This window comes from Ammodytes marinus, assembly GCF_949987685.1.
Source record: "Ammodytes marinus genome assembly, chromosome: 9".
In the NCBI taxonomy this organism is placed as follows: Eukaryota; Metazoa; Chordata; class Actinopteri; order Uranoscopiformes; family Ammodytidae; genus Ammodytes; species Ammodytes marinus.
In genome coordinates this window covers 6,473,368-6,491,660 of record NC_137213.1, presented here as the reverse complement: position 1 = coordinate 6,491,660, position 18,293 = coordinate 6,473,368, and the positions used below count along the sequence as shown (strand labels likewise).

Below are 18,293 nucleotides of genomic sequence, written 5' to 3'. Positions count from 1 at the left end.
ACTCTTACTTTCTGCAATGCTTTGGCACACACAGCTCCACTGACAAATTGTCACGTTAATATTTTGACTAAGGACATTAAATAAATAGGTATGAGAAACAGCGTGCTGTTGGAATTTGTAACGGAGTGTATTACACAAATGATGGCTGGATGGACTGAAAACTAAGAGTTACTGGCGCGGGAAACAGATCCTAATGGGCGCCATTTACTTGTCTTTAACTGTTGACTTATTTGCCACAGATAACGGATTGTTTCAGTCGCTGCGACAGTCCTCTCATTAGTCTCTCCCCCCGCAGACACAAATGCATCAAAAGGAGCAACATTTCAGCTCATAATTAATTCAGGCTTAGGCAGACAATGTGTATCCGTGGGCCTAGGTTGTCGTAGCTGTTATACAATTCAGAATTTATACTTCTCCTTTGCTATTTTTGCTTGAATATTTAATCTAGTTTCCTTTCTTTTTAGACCGTGAGTACACTGCAGCAAGGTTGGTCTAGATGATGTTTTCACTCAGGTTTTATGATATAATCACTCCTAAAACTACACTACTTGTGGCCCTCCGCGGACGCTAACACCTGTGCCTTGGTTCTAGCTTGTACAGTGTTTGCCAGACCTCCCGTCAACCACCCGCCAGTCTGCTTCCAATTTAGACCAAAAAAATCACTGCAGCTAACTTGTTATGAAAATGTTGTGTAACATTTTTTTTTTCTTTCCCATTACGACTTCTCATACTGATAGAACTCAAGGTGGAAGCAATTTGCATGAATACAGGAGGAAGACTTTGTGTTCTCTATTTCCTGTATTTGAACAGTCAAGGCTATGTGGGCAACTGTATGTTCAAACAATAAGTCACCTGGCAACAAACATCATCAATCCTACATACACATTGCAGGAATGCTACTGTATGTGCCGATGTGTTTTCAGAAAAAAACAGACACTTGTAAATTAACCATCTTCTCCAAGGCACACACCGAATCGACACTTTGCGAGCAATGATTAATTACTGTCAGAATTGCTATTTAAGTTGATGCATGAAAGAAAGAAAGCACTGTCTACCCATCCACCCACACACACCTGTTGTAGTTGCATGAAAGCCAACCGATCTGCTCCGATGGGGGAAAATGTATTGCGTGATAAATGCTTTCCTTCCGGCAAGCAGAGGAGGTTGCGGAGGTTTTGCAGTTTCTGCATTCTTTGATTTTTCAACCCTAAACTGTTCCCATTGATGATGAAACCAGCTGGTAAAAGCCTAATGGTAGGATTTGCGATAGAGGAAGTCAAGGCGAGTGGAGTGTTGAGAGTGCAGAATAAAAGGAATTAAAACAAGAATGGGGCGTATGTTCTATAGCAAAGGTGTTAAAACACTTCAGATCCTACTGTCAGATTCTAGGGCCATGTTTATCTGGAATCAAACACTTTTTTATTTTTTTATTTTATTTTTTACAAAATGGGTGATAATTGTCAGGTGTGTGATAACACCTCATGTGATACCAGTGCACACATGCACACTATTCTGCTTTTTTTCAATTTTACTTGTATATTGCATATTTTCATGTTTCTTTCTTGGCTTTCAGTCTGTGGAAAACAAAGGGAAGAATTTCATTGTATGACTGAGAACACGTATCTTATTGTGCGTATGAACACTTTGAATCTTGCATCTATACGAACAATACACTCTTCCCACTGGGACATTTTGAAGAAACTTGACATTTGCCATTCTTTACTGCCTCAGTGACTAACCACATATATTTGTTAAATGTCTCTCTCTCCCAGCTTTTGAGCGATGATGCAGCTTGAAAAATCATATTCAAAAAAGATTGTTTGCTAGCTTACCTTGAAAAGCAAGTGGAACATTTTGTCAAAGGCGCAGCGCAAAGTAATATGTATCGCAAAAGGAGACAGTTCAGCGTTAATGCTTTAGGTGTCTACCTTGATGAGTGGTTGTTTGTGGACCCGGGGGAAACTGCAAACACAACTTTTTTGCGCATTTCAAATAAACAGGTCGTCCGCTTTATAGGCGCCATATATTTAAATACACGTGTTCCAGCACTGAACACTTGAAGAATAATTATCTGGATATGTGTTGTGAGTAAGTAAAGGTTGCATTCCAAATCACGCAGGCTCCTCTTCCTTTTTCTAGTCCACATACTGATCAAACAAGATAATCTAGTTAACATGCAGTAGGCATACAATTAGGAAATCCCTTTTTCTTAAATATTTCATCATAATGTTGCTCCTTGATTTTGCCTCTTGCTTATACATGTATACCCGCTGCATCCCCTATTGTTTTCATACGGAGGTTCCGTCGAAGTGACGTCACTTCCGGTGCACACTGGATTGTGGGTCAGAATAACCCAAATAGCATGCTTATTTTCAACACTGAAAATCCCGAGCGGATATCGCAGGCATCCGGGGTACTTTTAAGAATATGTGACCACAAGAAATGGGTATTGGAACGCAGGATATGTGTCTGCATGCATGTGGAGAGTAGTACCTTGATAGCAGAGGTGGCAATCTGGAGGTGGTGCAGTCTCCTTAGGGTGCTCTCTCGATCAGTGAAGTAGGAGGCAGCCAGTTGATGGAGCAGCTCTAGAGACACCACCGAGCTGTTGCTGCTCCCCTCCGACTTCTTATTCAGCTTCTGCTTGTCCAGGAAAATGGTCAAAGACTCCTCTCCTGTGGACAAACAATCAATCGTCAAATCTAGTCAGTTTGAAGAAGTCTTTTGTAATTGTCGTTTTACAGTGTTCTGTACAGTGACCACAAAATACACATTTGTTTGCATCAATTTAAATAATGTTTCTCTCATAATGAATTAAATTGATTATATATCTTTTAAAAGGTGGGGTCAGACATTCAGGAGAATGCTTGTTAACAAAATCCCTTTCGTCAAAATAAGCAAATATCTCCTCATGTTCCACTAAAAACAATCCTGTTTTAATACACAGCCTTGGCTCTGTAAACAGGCATGTTGCTAGCTGTGGTGGGCCCCCTTAGTTTACATACCCTGTGTTTACATTCCCGTTTACAGAGCCTAGGCTGGGTATTAAGACTAGATTATTTTTAGCACACACACAGTACGGACAGCTAGCAGATCGTGAGGAGAAACAACTGTCTCCAGAATCGCTTACTTCACCTTTAACAATACAGTCATACCAAAACAAAAATTTGTATTTTTCCATTTTCTCTGACGGTGTTTCCCTGATTAGGAAAATAAATTGTGGCAAATAATTTGTATTTATTTTAATATTTATAAAAAACTATATATATTAAAAGGGAAATCGGTAATGTTTTTAAAATAATAATCTGTGTTTGCAAGTGTTGCTCACCAATGCCAGTCCTTCCTCTGTTACATGAATAGCTGCTGACTGAAAGTGGAAAAGCCTCCAAACACCTACCTCTTACATTATGCAAAGTATGCACTCTTAGCTTGGTTTGGTTTCAAAGCAGCATTTGAAAGAGTCATTTTATTGATTGCACCTACTGTGTGTGATATTGAGTAAGACTCTCGCCCCCTGAATTACCCAACATGCACTCTTCACTTGGTTGAGCTTCAAAGCAGAATTTGAAAGTGGAGAATCTGATTTTTAAAAAGCCTTATAAGGAGTGGATGGACAGTATTTTGGAAATGTAGCTATAACATCAGTCACAGAAGCTAGCCGGAGCAAGCAAATCATGATGAATTAGCTCATTTTTGCTTGCAAACATTTGAAATCCATGTAGTGATGCTCTCATTGTGCGTTGCTTAGCGGCCACAAATGCAACACTACACTTCAGTGGATCCGGCCCAATGTGTTTTGACATAATGAATTTACAGCTCACCATAGAGTAAACTACAGAAGCGGACCCGGGTTCGATTCCAGCCCGCGGTCGTTCTCTGCATGTCACTCCCCTCTCTGCCCCATTTTTCAACTCTGTCTCTACACTATCAATAAAGCATAAAAATGCCAAAAAAAAACTTGAATACAAGTTGTTATTGCCAAGTATGAGGAGTCGGTGCAAAAAAATACACTTACAATACAGCTCAGAGTAACCACGTCTGGGCGCGAGACAGACATAAAAAGCGAGAAATAAAAAAGAGATGAAAACAACAGAACAAAAGAGGGAAAAATTGAGATTTGGGGGATGTGTGGATTTCAGTCACAGTGCCACAGTTCTAATCAGTATGCAGACGGCCCCAGCCCATTTAGATTAGGTTGTTAATTACATATAGAGACTAACTATCAGCCTGCTACTCTCAATTCATCTCTGCTCGGTCTCCCACGCTACAGTATAATGCTACAGTGGATACATCCGGTGATAAGTGGAACCACACTTAGGCGCCCGTGGATGCCAACACATAACTAAAAACATCAGAGGGACCTTCAGGAGACTGTGTGGGAGGGGAAAAAGAGTTGTCTTCTGCGTGTACAGTGTGTGTGCATGGGTGAAACTCTGCCTATTAATTACATAACATAAAAACAATTTTTTTTTATTACATTTTTTTCAGAAAAGTTTGAATAAAAATGCAAATTTGGCAATATCTAATAAATGATGTGTGCATTTGCATCTCTGGCTTTAGAAGTTGAGATAATGGCCATTACAGATGGTTTGTGGGAGTAATATACAGAAGCAAACAGACAAGGTTTAGTCAAATAAACAGCTGAAAGTACGTTCTGACATTTTATTTATACTAATATTAATATTAAAGGAGACATGTGCATCTCTCATCTAATCTCATGAGCAAAAACAAATGGATCTGAAAGTCCATTATATATTTGAGAAGTGTATTCCCCCCCCCCCCATTTTAGTACATGTAGTGTTTATTACAGGGTTTGACTGATCTGAGTACCCTGGCCTTGTAAATCAGCGGTGATGTTTATGCTCACTATTACTTTTCCCTTTATAAAAAAAAAATGACCCTTGTAAAAATGTACTCATATATCTGCTATAGCTGTTATGTGATGGCAAAGATCGGCAGTGTATCAACACCATGAGGTTGCTGCTCTGAGCGTACTACAGGTTGTTGTAATTTTGCAAGGGCCCAAGCAATCGATGCAGCAGGCAATTCCGTTTGGTGAGTTACTTCTCTCCTCGGAGATTGAGGTTAAAAAGAAATCCAATAAAAAGAGACGTTATGCTAAGAAAACGGGTCAATTTAATCCCTGCTCTGCTTTGTCAGGCAACTGCTGCCGTGTGCAATGTTCTTCAGAGGGAAGGAAGAGTGAAACATGCCAGAGGAACACAATCAGGTGCAGGCACAATTGTAAAGTTTTAGTCTATTTTGCTTCCCTTCCATATTTTCTTTCATACTAGTATAAATCAAGGGTCCACAATGTACATTTATGTGTTCACGCATAAATAGATAGATATTGCCACATTTGCATACTTATTTAAACATTTCTGAAAAAAACTGCAGTACAAAAAAATCTGCGTCTTAATGTATGATATCAACTGGCAACGTTTAATGATGATATCTATACATTGCAAAATATTACCCGATTCACCTGCAGTGTCGCACATTAAATTGAAATTCTGACTTGGATAACTTAAAAAAAAACAGTCACACAGTAAATCTTGCTCTTGCAGCACTACACTAACACATGCTATTACTGTGAGGCCTGAAAATGTAGCCTACCTCCTCGACTGTATTTCTGGTCTGTCCCGACCCTTCCCTACTGTGAATAAAGGCGAGTGTGTGTGTGTCCCGTCCCTTACCTCCCAGTGTAGCCGAGACCAGGAAGTGGGTCCCGTACTTCTTGATGAGGTTCTCGTTGATCTGCTGCAGGCTCGGCCGTCGCCCCAGTAACCGCAGGTTGCGAAGGAACTCGGGCGCTAAGGGCAACGGAGCTTTGACGAAATCCCTCTTCTCCGTAGCCAGGCTGTTCACCTTCCAATGGCTGAACTCCCTGAAATGATACAATGCATTTTAAAAAGGTGAACACAAGAATGGTTAGGCTGTCATTTGAGGAGAAGAGCTTAACTTCATCACAAACTGACACACAAAAGGGAGTGGTTCTTAGACAAAGCAGAGTAAAAAGTAGGTCAAAGTTGTACAAGTTAAAAAAAAACGGTGTGCCCTATTTCTCTTTGATTTGATCTTATCTTACATCTCTTCATAGGTGATTTCAATGTTTTGTTTACAGCTCATCGTGTTGTCCCCAAACTTGCCAAATGATCAATTACAATGAGGTTGAATTCACCCTTAACCATTGACCAGAACAGTTTCTGTTTTTGTGTGTGGTGGTGTCATTGTCATCCCTGACATTGGAAACATAGGGGGAAGACATCACTTGTAATGCTGGGCTTACACTAGAGGACTTTTAAAAGACTTTGAAAAGACTGAAAACTGACACCCTCTTACATCTAAAGACAATCAACTTACACCTGAGGACAATTAATCATTAGTTCTCTGAGTTTTCAGTCACATACTGAGATTTTGAAAAGACAGTACAGTTGTTATCATGTTTGGTTCAGGAGTAATGATGCAAAATGCATCATTATGTTGTAGTTATGGAGGAAAGTGAAATGGCCGCCATGGCCGCCATGATTCGATTTTGCAATGGCTCGCGGGACCTCCAGGTACCCAAACTGTGCAAGTGTAACAAGTAACATGCTTTTATGAGAAAGGGAGCAATTCCCATCTTGTTTGGCACATGTAGCAGAAATTGAGTTTTTGGTGCAGGATCACATTTGGGTCATTTTCATAACTTTCCGCTCATGCAATTCCTTAACACTTGTTTACCCCTCTTTCAGTACATATTGAGGATTCACAATCAGTTCACTTTGCTTTAGTTATTTTTGCGTTAAATGCCTGAAATACCCTTGGACCAACATATTTGTCGGAACAGAGAGAGAGAAATAAAAAGCAATTGAGGCTGGCCTTAACCTTCATGTATTTTATTCCTATTTTAAATCTAGCCAACGTTCATGATGTCACTCAGTACCACTGTGTGGCATTGTGATGTGTTTTTTTTCTTCTAGCCTTTGGACGACAATGGAGCTCAATGACACAGAGGAAGATGATATCTCTGCTTTGGATACACTCAATACCTATTCCATTTCATTTTATGGGAGGATTTTTCAGCCGACAATTACGAAAAAAAAAAAATCTCACCAGCCTTATATTGAGGGAATGCCCATGACCTGACTGTTCCTTGTACCAGTGTAGTGTTTCACTTGTTGAGTTGAGCGACATTTCAATTAATAGACTTCTTAGCTGTCCAGACAAATGCCATGCATCAGCAAATACCTCATTTCACTTCAGACTGGTCAATGGTACAAAAATGACAGTGAGAGATGAATCTGGAAAAATTCATCCATTTCAAGTAGCTGATAATCATTTTCATCAGTCCAGTCCTGCCACGTTGTAACCCCGGGGTGTGTTAAGATATGCAAATATACCAGCGGAATAATTTACAGATCCACCACATCTGCATACAGTAGTACATTTGCTGGCAAAAACAAGCACATTAGGTATGCATTCTCCCTGGACAAAATACTAGTGTTGGCGCACTATTTCCCCCTAGGCACTCTCCTTTTCACACACAAACATTTGCACGCACACACGCAGGCAGGCAGGCAGGCAGGCAGGCAGGCAGGCAGGCAGGCACGCACGCACGCACGCACGCACGCACGCACGCACGCACGCACGCACACACACACACACACACACACACACACACACACACACACACACACACACACACACACACACACACACACACACACACTCTAAAACATACACAGAGGGAGGTACACATACTGTATCACTGTCTCCTCTTGCCACTGGCTGCTCTTACAATGCCTTTTGCACTCAAAAGTTGACTATTACCGACAGCATGGTAGTATAAATATGCCATAGAGAACATCGGGACTACACTAGAATTCATACAATGGGCTCATTTCCCCTAATAACACACAACAAATATACATTGGGTCATCCAGATGGTATAACATTGTAAAGCCAGCAAGGAGCCATCATTAGTTTGTTGTTGCTCGCGTTGCATATTAGTCTTCAAAGGAGAGTGGAGATTTGTAACCATTTAGCACAAACAATGACAAAGCTTTTTTCCTCAACACAGGAAACGGCCCCCCCAGAGCATATGGTCAAACTGGTGCTTCATTAAGGAGGTTCATTCGCACACAATGCACCAGTCAATGTCTGTATAGCCCGGGCCACAGTCATAGTGCAATACGTACAAGCTATCATTAGTGCATCTGGCTACATTGTTCTCCTGTGAATCTGGGGCAACTCAGGGACAACTGAGTGTGAGAGCTCAAAGAAAAATATGTAAAATAAATAAAAAGCTAAAATAAAAAGGCTGAAAACAGAAGAGGATCAAGAGAAACATTTGCTTTCTGGCGTCCATGTGTTTGCTCAGTGTGTATCTTAAGCTTCTTAATATCTTGCATGCAAAAATATATCCAGTTGAATTACTTTCAATGAGCAGAAACTACATTTTATTCCAAGAACAGTCCACAATGTAAACAAATATGCCGCTACAGTACGAGTCCTACATTAAAAAAATGTAAGAAATATTAACAGCAATGAACATGTAATATACACTCACCGGCCACTTTATTAGGTACAGCGGTTAATTTTCTTGTTAACACATATAACTTATCAGCCAATCACATGGCAGAAACTCAATGCATTTAGGAATGTAGACCTGGACGGTACAACTTATTGAAGTTAAAACCGAGCAACATAATTAGGAAGAAAGGGGGTTTAGGTGACTTTGAACATGGCAATGTTGAGGGTGTCAGAAGGGCTGGTATGAGTATTTCAGAAACTGCTGATCTACTCTGATTTTCACACACAACCGTCTCTCAATCTTTACAGATAATGGTCCGAAAAAGAAAAAATATCCAGTGAGCGGCATTTGTGTTGACGTAAAATGCCTTGTTGATGTCAGAGGTAAGTGGAGGATGGGCATACTGGTTTGAGATGATAGAAAGGCAACAGTAACTCAAATAACCACTCGTTACAACCAGGGTATGCAGAATACCATCTCTGAATGCAAAACACAACCAGCTTTGAAGCAGATGGGCTACAGCAACAGAAGACCCCACCGGGTGCCACTCCTGTCAGCTAAAAACCGGAAACTGAGGATACAATTTTCACAGGATCACCAATATTGGACAATAGAAGATTGAAAAATGATGCCTGGTCTGATGAGCCTCGATTTCAGTTGCGACATTCAGATGGCAGGTTCAGAATTTGGCGTTAACAACATGAAAGTATGGATCCATCCTGCCGTGCACCATCAACCATGCCACCTTCAAAGTCACTTTAATATTATTAATATTTGCCTTTATATAAAAGTATAACATATCATATGCCAGGTACATTGATTTAGTAAATGCACTTAGTTTCTTTCCACCACTGGCCAGTGAGTCTAGCAGTCGTATAGTTCAAATATATACTGTATATATTTTTTCAAAGATTGACTTTGTTACTCTCCAGAATAGTTTTGTTTAGGGTTGGTCTTAATGGGTTAAACACAGTAAGTGAAATGCTCTTGATTCTTCCTCTGTTCAGTTCATTTTGCTTTAATGTGACTCACTCCTTGACTAAGGTGTTGGAGAAGACAGACGTGGCTTTCTTATGAGAACACTCTGAACACCCACTCCTGTCATTTGACTAATCAGTCTAGCACCTGCTCTACCTACGCAGTCATGCTTTTTCCACTCCTACTCTTTATTAGACCCAATCTGACATATATTACTCTTTCCATACACAGCACTCTACCATCTCTCACTTTGCACAGCACTGTACTTTAGGTTTTTTGCTACTTTTTCCATCTTCATACCGACCCTGCTTCATGATGATTGCTGCAGTGCAAACACACTTTTTTTTCAAACCACATTGCCATTAATCAGCTTGGAGACAATAGATGCTATTATTATTTTAGCAGATGATTTTTTTGTGGGCACTTCCTCAGTGAGAGGATGTTTCATTTTTGCATTGGGACTATATTAATTTTATAAGGGAATAATATAATTGTAGGCTACTTCATTCACAATCAAATGGTTGGTCAATCAATGTCAGAGTTGCAAGACCAGTCAATGTTTTAGTAGAGGCAGATGCATCCTAACTGGTAGTCCCTTTTATAATTATTGACTAAAAAATCAAATTCACACATTTATTCATCCCAAGAATATTGAATGATGTTACAAGGTTCATAAGATCACAGCACTAGCGATAACGTAAAGTCTGTAGCTGATCTAGGAGTGCAGGGAAAATGTTTCGGCTCCTAGCATTCTGATATGAACACGATGAACACAAATATATGTTTTAATTATTGTGTTAACTACATTGATAATCTGCAATATAAACACATCTAAATATTTTCTTTTGAATCCTAAACTCCTGAATTGAATGTTAACCCCATTCTTGTGAATAATCCCCGAGTGACACTCTGCTTGATGTATACAGACAGGCCCTTTGGCTTTTGTTGCCATTAATGAGTCTCAATTTTCTAAATAAAGCTTAAAAAGAAGCTTCTTCCAGGGACATAGAAGACAGTATTGATTTGTTTTCACAGCATTAAACTGATTGTGATGTGTCATCATATCTTACATTGACGCTGCTACTCCCAAGTGTAGGAGCGGTTAGGGCAAAAAAAAGGGAGCCAATTAAAATGTCTCATTGTCCTAAAATAGAAATCAATCTTTATTTCTCTGGTTGTAGTGTAAGTGCAGTGATATCTTCCATTGCTATGATCCAAGAGTGTGCAAACAACAACCACAACAAGATTCTAAATACATTAACAAATACGTAATAATTAGATTGAAAAAGTTATACAAATAATTGAAAAAGAGATAGTGGCCTTCACAGAATGTTAAAGACCTTCTTCACAGGTGGAAATATGAAGGTGTATTGAACTCTGAGATCCTATGTAGAATAAATGTGCAGAAATTCTAGGAATCGGTTAAGCCTGAGAAAAGGCAGAAAGAGTGTTTTATGGTCTCACTGTCTAACCCTACATTTCCCCATGTGTAGAAAAACCTAATTCAATATATTATAATAGATAGACTGCCGGTTCCGTATGGGAGAAGTATTCCTCTACGTTGCATATGAAGAATGAACACGAGATAACCATTCTTTGCATTGAATGATTAACATACTGTATGTTTCACTCAAATAACAAAAAAAGAATATACATATCATATCTAACTAAGTCTTAAATAGGAGCGCGGCCCATGCTAGACGAATCTACAGTTACACTCTCCCTGTCCACCCATGTTAATGTCACTGTCTTATATGTTTCTTGGGGGGGTGTGAACTGGAATGCCATTTCGTTGTTCTGTAATGGTTCAATGACAAATAAAGATCTATCTATCTATCTAAATGGTGATCACAGAGAGGCTTGATTTCCCTTTCCACTGGTTGTGAAATTACACACCCAATTGAAATCTGTGATTCTAAAAGCGTGACTATTTACCATTTTACTGACTCAACATCTCCTCCTGTTCTACTGTTTTTTTGCCAAGAAAGTCAAACAAGTCCATTTGTGACATTTTACAACTTTTAAGTGAAACAAAAAAATGGCCAAAGTCATTTCAACTGCGACAAATGAAGCTATTCTAATTCCAGCTGAAGCGTTAAATGACGAATATCCCAAACCAAAGGTCAGACTAGTCTAGTGTGAATGCAGCAAAACTAGCACAATTAAGTCTGCGGCTAGCACACATTAGTGTTTTTAGTTTAGTGTTTAGTCCAGCAAATCAAATGGAAAAAAAGGGCCGGTATAGTCGCACTTACTGATTAACTGGAGCTGATTTAGACTGATGTGTTCTGTGAGGCTCTTTGCAGTGACCGAGCAAGGGGGAGCGGGGGAGGAGGTGGGGGGGGGGGGGGGGGTTTGACTGCGACACAGACCCTAAAAAAAGCTGAGGGAGGAGAGTGGTGCATCATTTACTTTTCTCCTCGCTCCGCTCTCTAAGAGTTAACACTGAGACCGTCGGCTGACTATTTGGCTAATGATGATAGATGGAGTTAATTAAAAGGTTTTAGCACAGCACTGATTGCACCTGCATCCTACCAGCACTAGTGCACTGGGATTTCATTTTATATTTAAAAAAAGAAAATGTATGTTGTATTATTATTCTGGCAGCATGTTGTAACATTAACACCTGGATGTTATAAGCTGTCAGAGAGAGAGAGAGAGAGAGAGAGAGAGAGAGAGAGAGAGAGAGAGAGAGAGAGAGAGAGAGAGAGAGAGAGAGAGAGAGAGAGAGAGAGAGAGAGAGAGAGAGAGAGAGAGAGAGAGAGAGAGAGAGAGAGAACACAATGGACGATTTTGAGGGTAAATTAATGTGGAATTGAATGAGGGAGAACATGCGAGCACTGATTATTTGCTATGTTACATTACATAATATTTCCCTTGATAATGATATTTGAGTCAGCGTAACATTGGGCCACAGGTATGACACTTTTATATGCACAGATTTGATCTTGACCGATGTGTGCATATCAACAAATTAACATGATTTTAAGGTCACCTATTATACAAAAAAGCGATTCAATGTTTTTGTTTAATATGTGACAAGAGACTCCCAAAGTATGAGAAGACATTTTTTTTCGCCTCCACCTTTCTGAAAACCTGTGTTCAGAACCCCAGTCTGATGTATCTCCCCTTATGACATCATAAGGGGAGAAGCGACACCCCACCCTAAACCGGCCTTTACCAACCTTACTTGGCCCTACCTCCAAGTGTGATAAGAACAAACAAATCCAGTTTTCCAAGGAATCCTCCCCAGCTTCATATCGCAGTGTGCTCACCCACATCTGAGCCACCCAATCAAAGACCGTTGTCTTAACCATACCATGATGACCATATTTCCCTTTGCTCAGGAATACACACATTATGGACAATAAAAACACTCCTACTGCTGTGTGTGACCCAACTACAAGGCCCGGCAGCAACAACAGATGTTTTTGTAAGGTTAATTTCCAACCAAGCTGCTTCTAATTTCACTTTGAAGACACGTGATGTATTCAACGCTAAACACATCTGTGGCCCACCCTGACACCCTGCGGCTTAATTATCCATCCATCCAAATAGTCGTACTAGTCAGGTTCAAGGTACCATCAGAGCAGACAAATACAACCCTTTTTTCTCCCCCAGCAACTTTCTTCAGATCTTAAAGCTACAGTGCGTACCTTGTCCATATGAATAAATGTTGGTTTCATTCAAGCCATCGCCCAAACGAGTTGACACAAAGTTGATTAAGCCAATCAGCTCCACAAAACTCTCTGTGTAGCTCAGAAAAATCCCAATAAGCGCGAAGCGCCAAAGAAACGTTTCGGTGGTTGACCCTACCGCTTAGAAAAAACATGGACGTACAGCAGAAGGTGCTATATACTGTTAAATCCATGCAAGATCAAAAAAGGCTTTACCTCATGTAGATGCGTTGACAGATTTGTTGTAATTATTTCGAATTTGTTTGACAGGCAAGTTTTTTTCTGTTGACCAATTGCAAAATAGTCCTAATGATTCTGACCTCACTCTGACTCAGTATGATTGGCTCCAAAATAGATGTATTGTGACTTATGGTCTGAGTAGCAACCGAGTTAGCTAGCCATGCTTATGGAGCTTCAATATAAGGCAAGTTGCAAGAGTCTGATACTTAATTTTAGCATTGTGTGAGCATGAAACTAATGGCTGCTTCGAAACAAACAGAAATACACAATCTAAAACTGTGAAGGTTTTTTTTTGACACTTTTCATCCAAAAAATATAACTGAATAATGATTATGTTTAAACTTCATAACTACTAATTACAAATTTGCAGTTAGGCAGATCTTGTTTGCTACTAAATTGCTAAACCGTCGTATTCAATCACACAGCCAACGCTTATTACTCCCAAACATTCTTAACAAATGAAGTTCTACTGCTCCAGGAACTAAGGGCTTGTTCTACTTTATCTAGCCAGAGGAGCCGAATCACAAAGTCAATTTTTCCTCGTCTCGGGGTCTTGAGTTCATTAAAAAGTCTCTCCTGTCTTCCGGGAGGCCCCTCTAGAAATAGACCCTTCCACCACCCAGCCCTGGGAGGTTGATGACACTGCATGGTTTTTTAATGACGCCTGAGTTGCTCCCACAAGAGTCATTATACGTCTCCTGAAGTGAATTAAACTGAGAAGCTGACTGCAAGGGACCCCCGAACGGTGATCCCATCCTGCCAGCTAATGGGAACTGGGACAAGAAAGGAAAAGCCAAGGATTATTTGTAGAGAAAATTATACATATCACCCCAACAGATTTACGACTGTGAGAGCGCTATTTTTAAAATAAGCACCGTAAAGTTTGTTGAGTAACTTTTTTCAAGTATGCAAGCCATTTCCAGGTGTGGATTTTTCATTATGGAAGGAGAAAGTCAAGTCAATTTAACTGTGTGGTAATGTTGCATTTTTGCACGGTGTGTCCTAAATCTGTACAAGACATCACCTGCCTGCCGTACGAGGCTGGCGTATCTAGGTTGAGCGTCTCTGTCAGCTATTTTTAAAATTTGTCACGCTTCAGCGGAATCTCGTTGGCTTAAGACACCACACTTTTTTTTTTTTTTTTTTACGAGATATGTCAATGGCACTGCTGGGATTTTTTCGTGATTGCACCAAATTGGAGGAGCCATTTTAAGGGTCCGGACTTCAGCAAATACAATGTACAGAATTGTGGGAAGCTTCGTAGCAGACAAGTTTAATGATGAGGTCGAGAAGTGATGCAGCTGTAATTATATTCAAGTTATAGAGCAAGAAGGTAAGACAAATATAAATATAGCATAGTGTCATGTCCTTATGTTCATGTACTTTACTTCGGTGTTATATTTATTCAGTTCTTTCAAGTGACTTGCTGTGGGGATAAACAATAACTCAGCTATATGGCTTAAATTGACCTTTTTAGAATTCCAACGATACAAAGTGACAGAGTGAGACAATGTGAGAGGTGTTGCTTATGGTGAAGCAACAGAAAATGAAAACCTGATACAATGTGATAATCTAGCCTTGCCTTGGCCTCACAGAGATCTTAATGCCATAGACACTGCAGTTGAATAGGGTTTAACAGTTTAACTTATAGATATCAATATGAAACATTGCCAGTTGATTACTTACATTAAAACAATACTTTTTCTCTGTATTACAATGTTTTTCAGAAATGCAAATTTGGCAAGATCTTACTATTTAGACATTTGCATCTCTTTAAAAATCATATCAGAGTCCAAAGTTTTCACAGAACTGATTTTGGATACAGCCTTTTCTCATTTTATAAGTATAAAACAAATACTATGCATAGGTCTTAAAAAAGCATTCAATAAAATGTGACATAAATCAGACAATTAACAACATATTCATGAATCCTTCTGTAATAACCGTTGGAATAGTGCTAAGAATAATTATGGAAAGCTTAGTTGATGTAAGTGCTTTAGAAGCTGAGATTTTTTGTTCAGTGTATCGGAAAAAAAATAAGGTTGAGGAGAAATATACAGTTGCTTTATGTTTAGTCAAATAAAGACCTTAACGTACACGTTGGACCTTTCATTTATACTAGTATTAGAGAACACATGTTATGGAAGCAAAATAGCCAAATAACATAAAAATGTACCAGTGCTTGAAAAACCTTAAATCAGTAAAAGTATCGTTCCCTTTATCTATGTAATCCGGGTTTATCATAAAAGTTTTTTTTAATGGTTCCTAAAATAAGTTTTTTTCATAATTGATATTGGCTGTGTTAAAACACTATGTTTCTACCCTTTGCAAAATATATAAGTGAAAAGAGGTATTAAAGCCACTACGAGTAAGTCGGCACGTTGGCGACACCTTTGAACAAAAGCGGTAGTATTATTACGACGCCAGCTGTCGTGAAGCTGTTTTCTAGCTCGTGCAGGGCGTTCAGATTCAAATAATCAGGAAGCAATATGGTGCGTGTCCGTGTGTTGAAAGCAAAGTGTGAGGGCACCGGACTCTTTTCGGCTCCGTGAGTCTATGGGTGACACAGCATCAACTAATGCCAGTAAGTGCTAAGCACACCTGATTGCAATGAGTTGATGCATTGTCACCTCTCACGCAGCTGAACGAGTCCGTGTCCCCACACAAAGCGAATGAACGAGAGATGGCAGTTAGTTAGTATGGATCACGATGAGGTAATGTGTTTATGTTGTAAATAATGACTATTTCAGATGAATAATGGTCATCTGATGATGCTGGTGAGGCAAAGTAAACTTTGTTTTAGTAGGCTACCGCCGTGAAATTGTGTATACGTTGCTTGGCAACGCCCTCCCGCCCGACTATCACTCTCCCTTTTCGCTTTTCTTCATTGCATTTTCTTTTTTTTCTTTTATGGTTCAGCCCCGTTATCAGTCATTATGACGACAAACAACTGTCTCAAACAAGGCTCCCGCTCCCCTTCCCTCACCTGGAGGGATAGGCTTCTCAAATCGCGTAACTGCGCCACACTGAAATCTGTGACCAATACGGATATGTGACCATAGAGCATGCACGAGCGAACCGAAAATCGGACTGGGTGTACGACCAGATCAAATGCAGTAATAAAAACTATATAAAAACGTCTTTCTTTGCACTGATGGTCTCGTTTACTGTTAAAGGTAATTCATGATTATGAGAGGAAACATGAGGCTGTTTAAAAGATATTTAAAAGTTACTCGTTGCCGCTTTAAGGTTTGAAAAATTAAAAAGGTAGGACAAGGTACCTTTTTCTGAAGATAAGACCACAAACAATTTAAACTAGTAAAAATGTAACACATTGCTCCAAAGCAGCTATACTAGAAGTTTCTTAAAAGTGGCTGAAAAAGGTTTTTCCCCCATACTAATTTAATAGAAATAGTGCAAGAGGCTCATAACATTAAGGTCTAATGCACTGGCTTCATCTGTGGATTTGTACTGAACAAATATAGGCTGGCTATGGTGTTGACTTCGTAGCATCGACCTTATTTCAGTTTGACTCTCAGCAGAGGCTCTATAAAAGAGAAGGGCTTTTTAGAAAAAAAAGCAACCAACGTTAAGCTGGGGATGCGTGACGTGCTCCGAATCTGCTCGCCAACCTACCTGCCTTCTCATATTAGTATCAGTGCGGAGAAATCAAGGAGTTGAACGCCTTACTTTCCCTGTTTAAATTTCTCTTAGCTATTTTGAGAGCCGTAGCCGATCTCCCCGTCTGTGTGTGTGTGTATGTGTGTGTGTGTGTGTGTATGTGTGCGTGTGTGACAGGAGACTGATGTGTCCCATTTCCCGTAAAAAAACTAAAGAAAACTGGGTTTGTAGCTTATTCATATGTGTATCCCATCCTCCAATAGTACCCAAAAGACAGACAGAGTATATAGTGCACTAGCCTTTCTGCATTGGAATGAATTGATTTCAAATTAGAAGGCTTCAATTTGATTGTTTCTCAGGCTGAATATATTTGCCCAGGAAGAAAGCTAAGATCGAATATCTCGTAAAAAAAAGTGTCCAGCCAGTGTTAATTTGTTGAGATAAACTCTGTCTGTCTCCGTGTGGAACTTTGCGGACTACCCAGTAATCCAATGTGAAAAGGCCCAGCTATATGGGCAGTTGCATTATTCATAACTCCTACTGCAAGGGGTGGATGGGAGATTACTTATTGATGTGCAAAGAAAGTTTCGAGATTTCTTATACTAGGTCTGGCAATTTAATTTATGTACTCCAACAATATAGTTGTATGGATTGCGGGCACATGAAGATGCATATCTTTAATAAACAGATTTAAAGAAGAGATATGAAGCAAATTAAGACCAGTTTCTTTTCCCATTTGAGTGTGTTGTGTAGCAATTGCATTGGAAATGAAAAAGGGAAAATATTCTGGGATATGCAGTATTTGACAAGCAGCTCTGGGCTCCTTTGTCTGCACCCTTCTACATCCCTTTTGTGTTACTCTGTCTGCAATTTTTTGTGTGTATTAAGGAAGTAAGGAAGAGCTACAATCTAGATCTTAATATATTTATGTCACAAAAATAGATATATTCAGATCTATATCGAGTGTTGACAGTTCTTAGGTCGGGATGTTTCATGTATGCCGCTTTCTTATCAATGTTACATTTTTTTCTACTGCAATTTTCGCCCATCATACATACAGTATCTCCCAAAAGTGAGTACACCCCTGACATTTCTTCAGATATTTCATTATATCTTTTCATGTGATAACACTGAAGAAATTACACTTTGATACAATGTGAAGTAGTCAGTGTACAGCTTATGTTTCTCCAGAGCAAGAACTACAAATTTGAATGATTTTAATGTTTTTACAAAGAATGGATTTTTAATTGAAAGAGTCACAG

At 39.5% G+C, this 18,293-nt stretch overlaps 1 protein-coding gene across 1 annotated transcript in view; it reads right to left on the bottom strand.

The window, feature by feature from the left end:
- brinp2 (bone morphogenetic protein/retinoic acid inducible neural-specific 2) overlaps nt 1–18,293 on the bottom strand; it is a 223,717-nt gene that overhangs the window by 85,309 nt on the left and 120,115 nt on the right. The window contains exons 3-4 of the mRNA XM_080033521.1: nt 5,697–5,887; nt 2,494–2,675 (exon numbers count right to left, since the gene is read on the bottom strand). Of these exons, the coding sequence (XP_079889647.1) occupies nt 2,494–2,675; nt 5,697–5,887 (373 nt within the window). The remainder of the gene's footprint in view (nt 1–2,493; nt 2,676–5,696; nt 5,888–18,293) is intronic.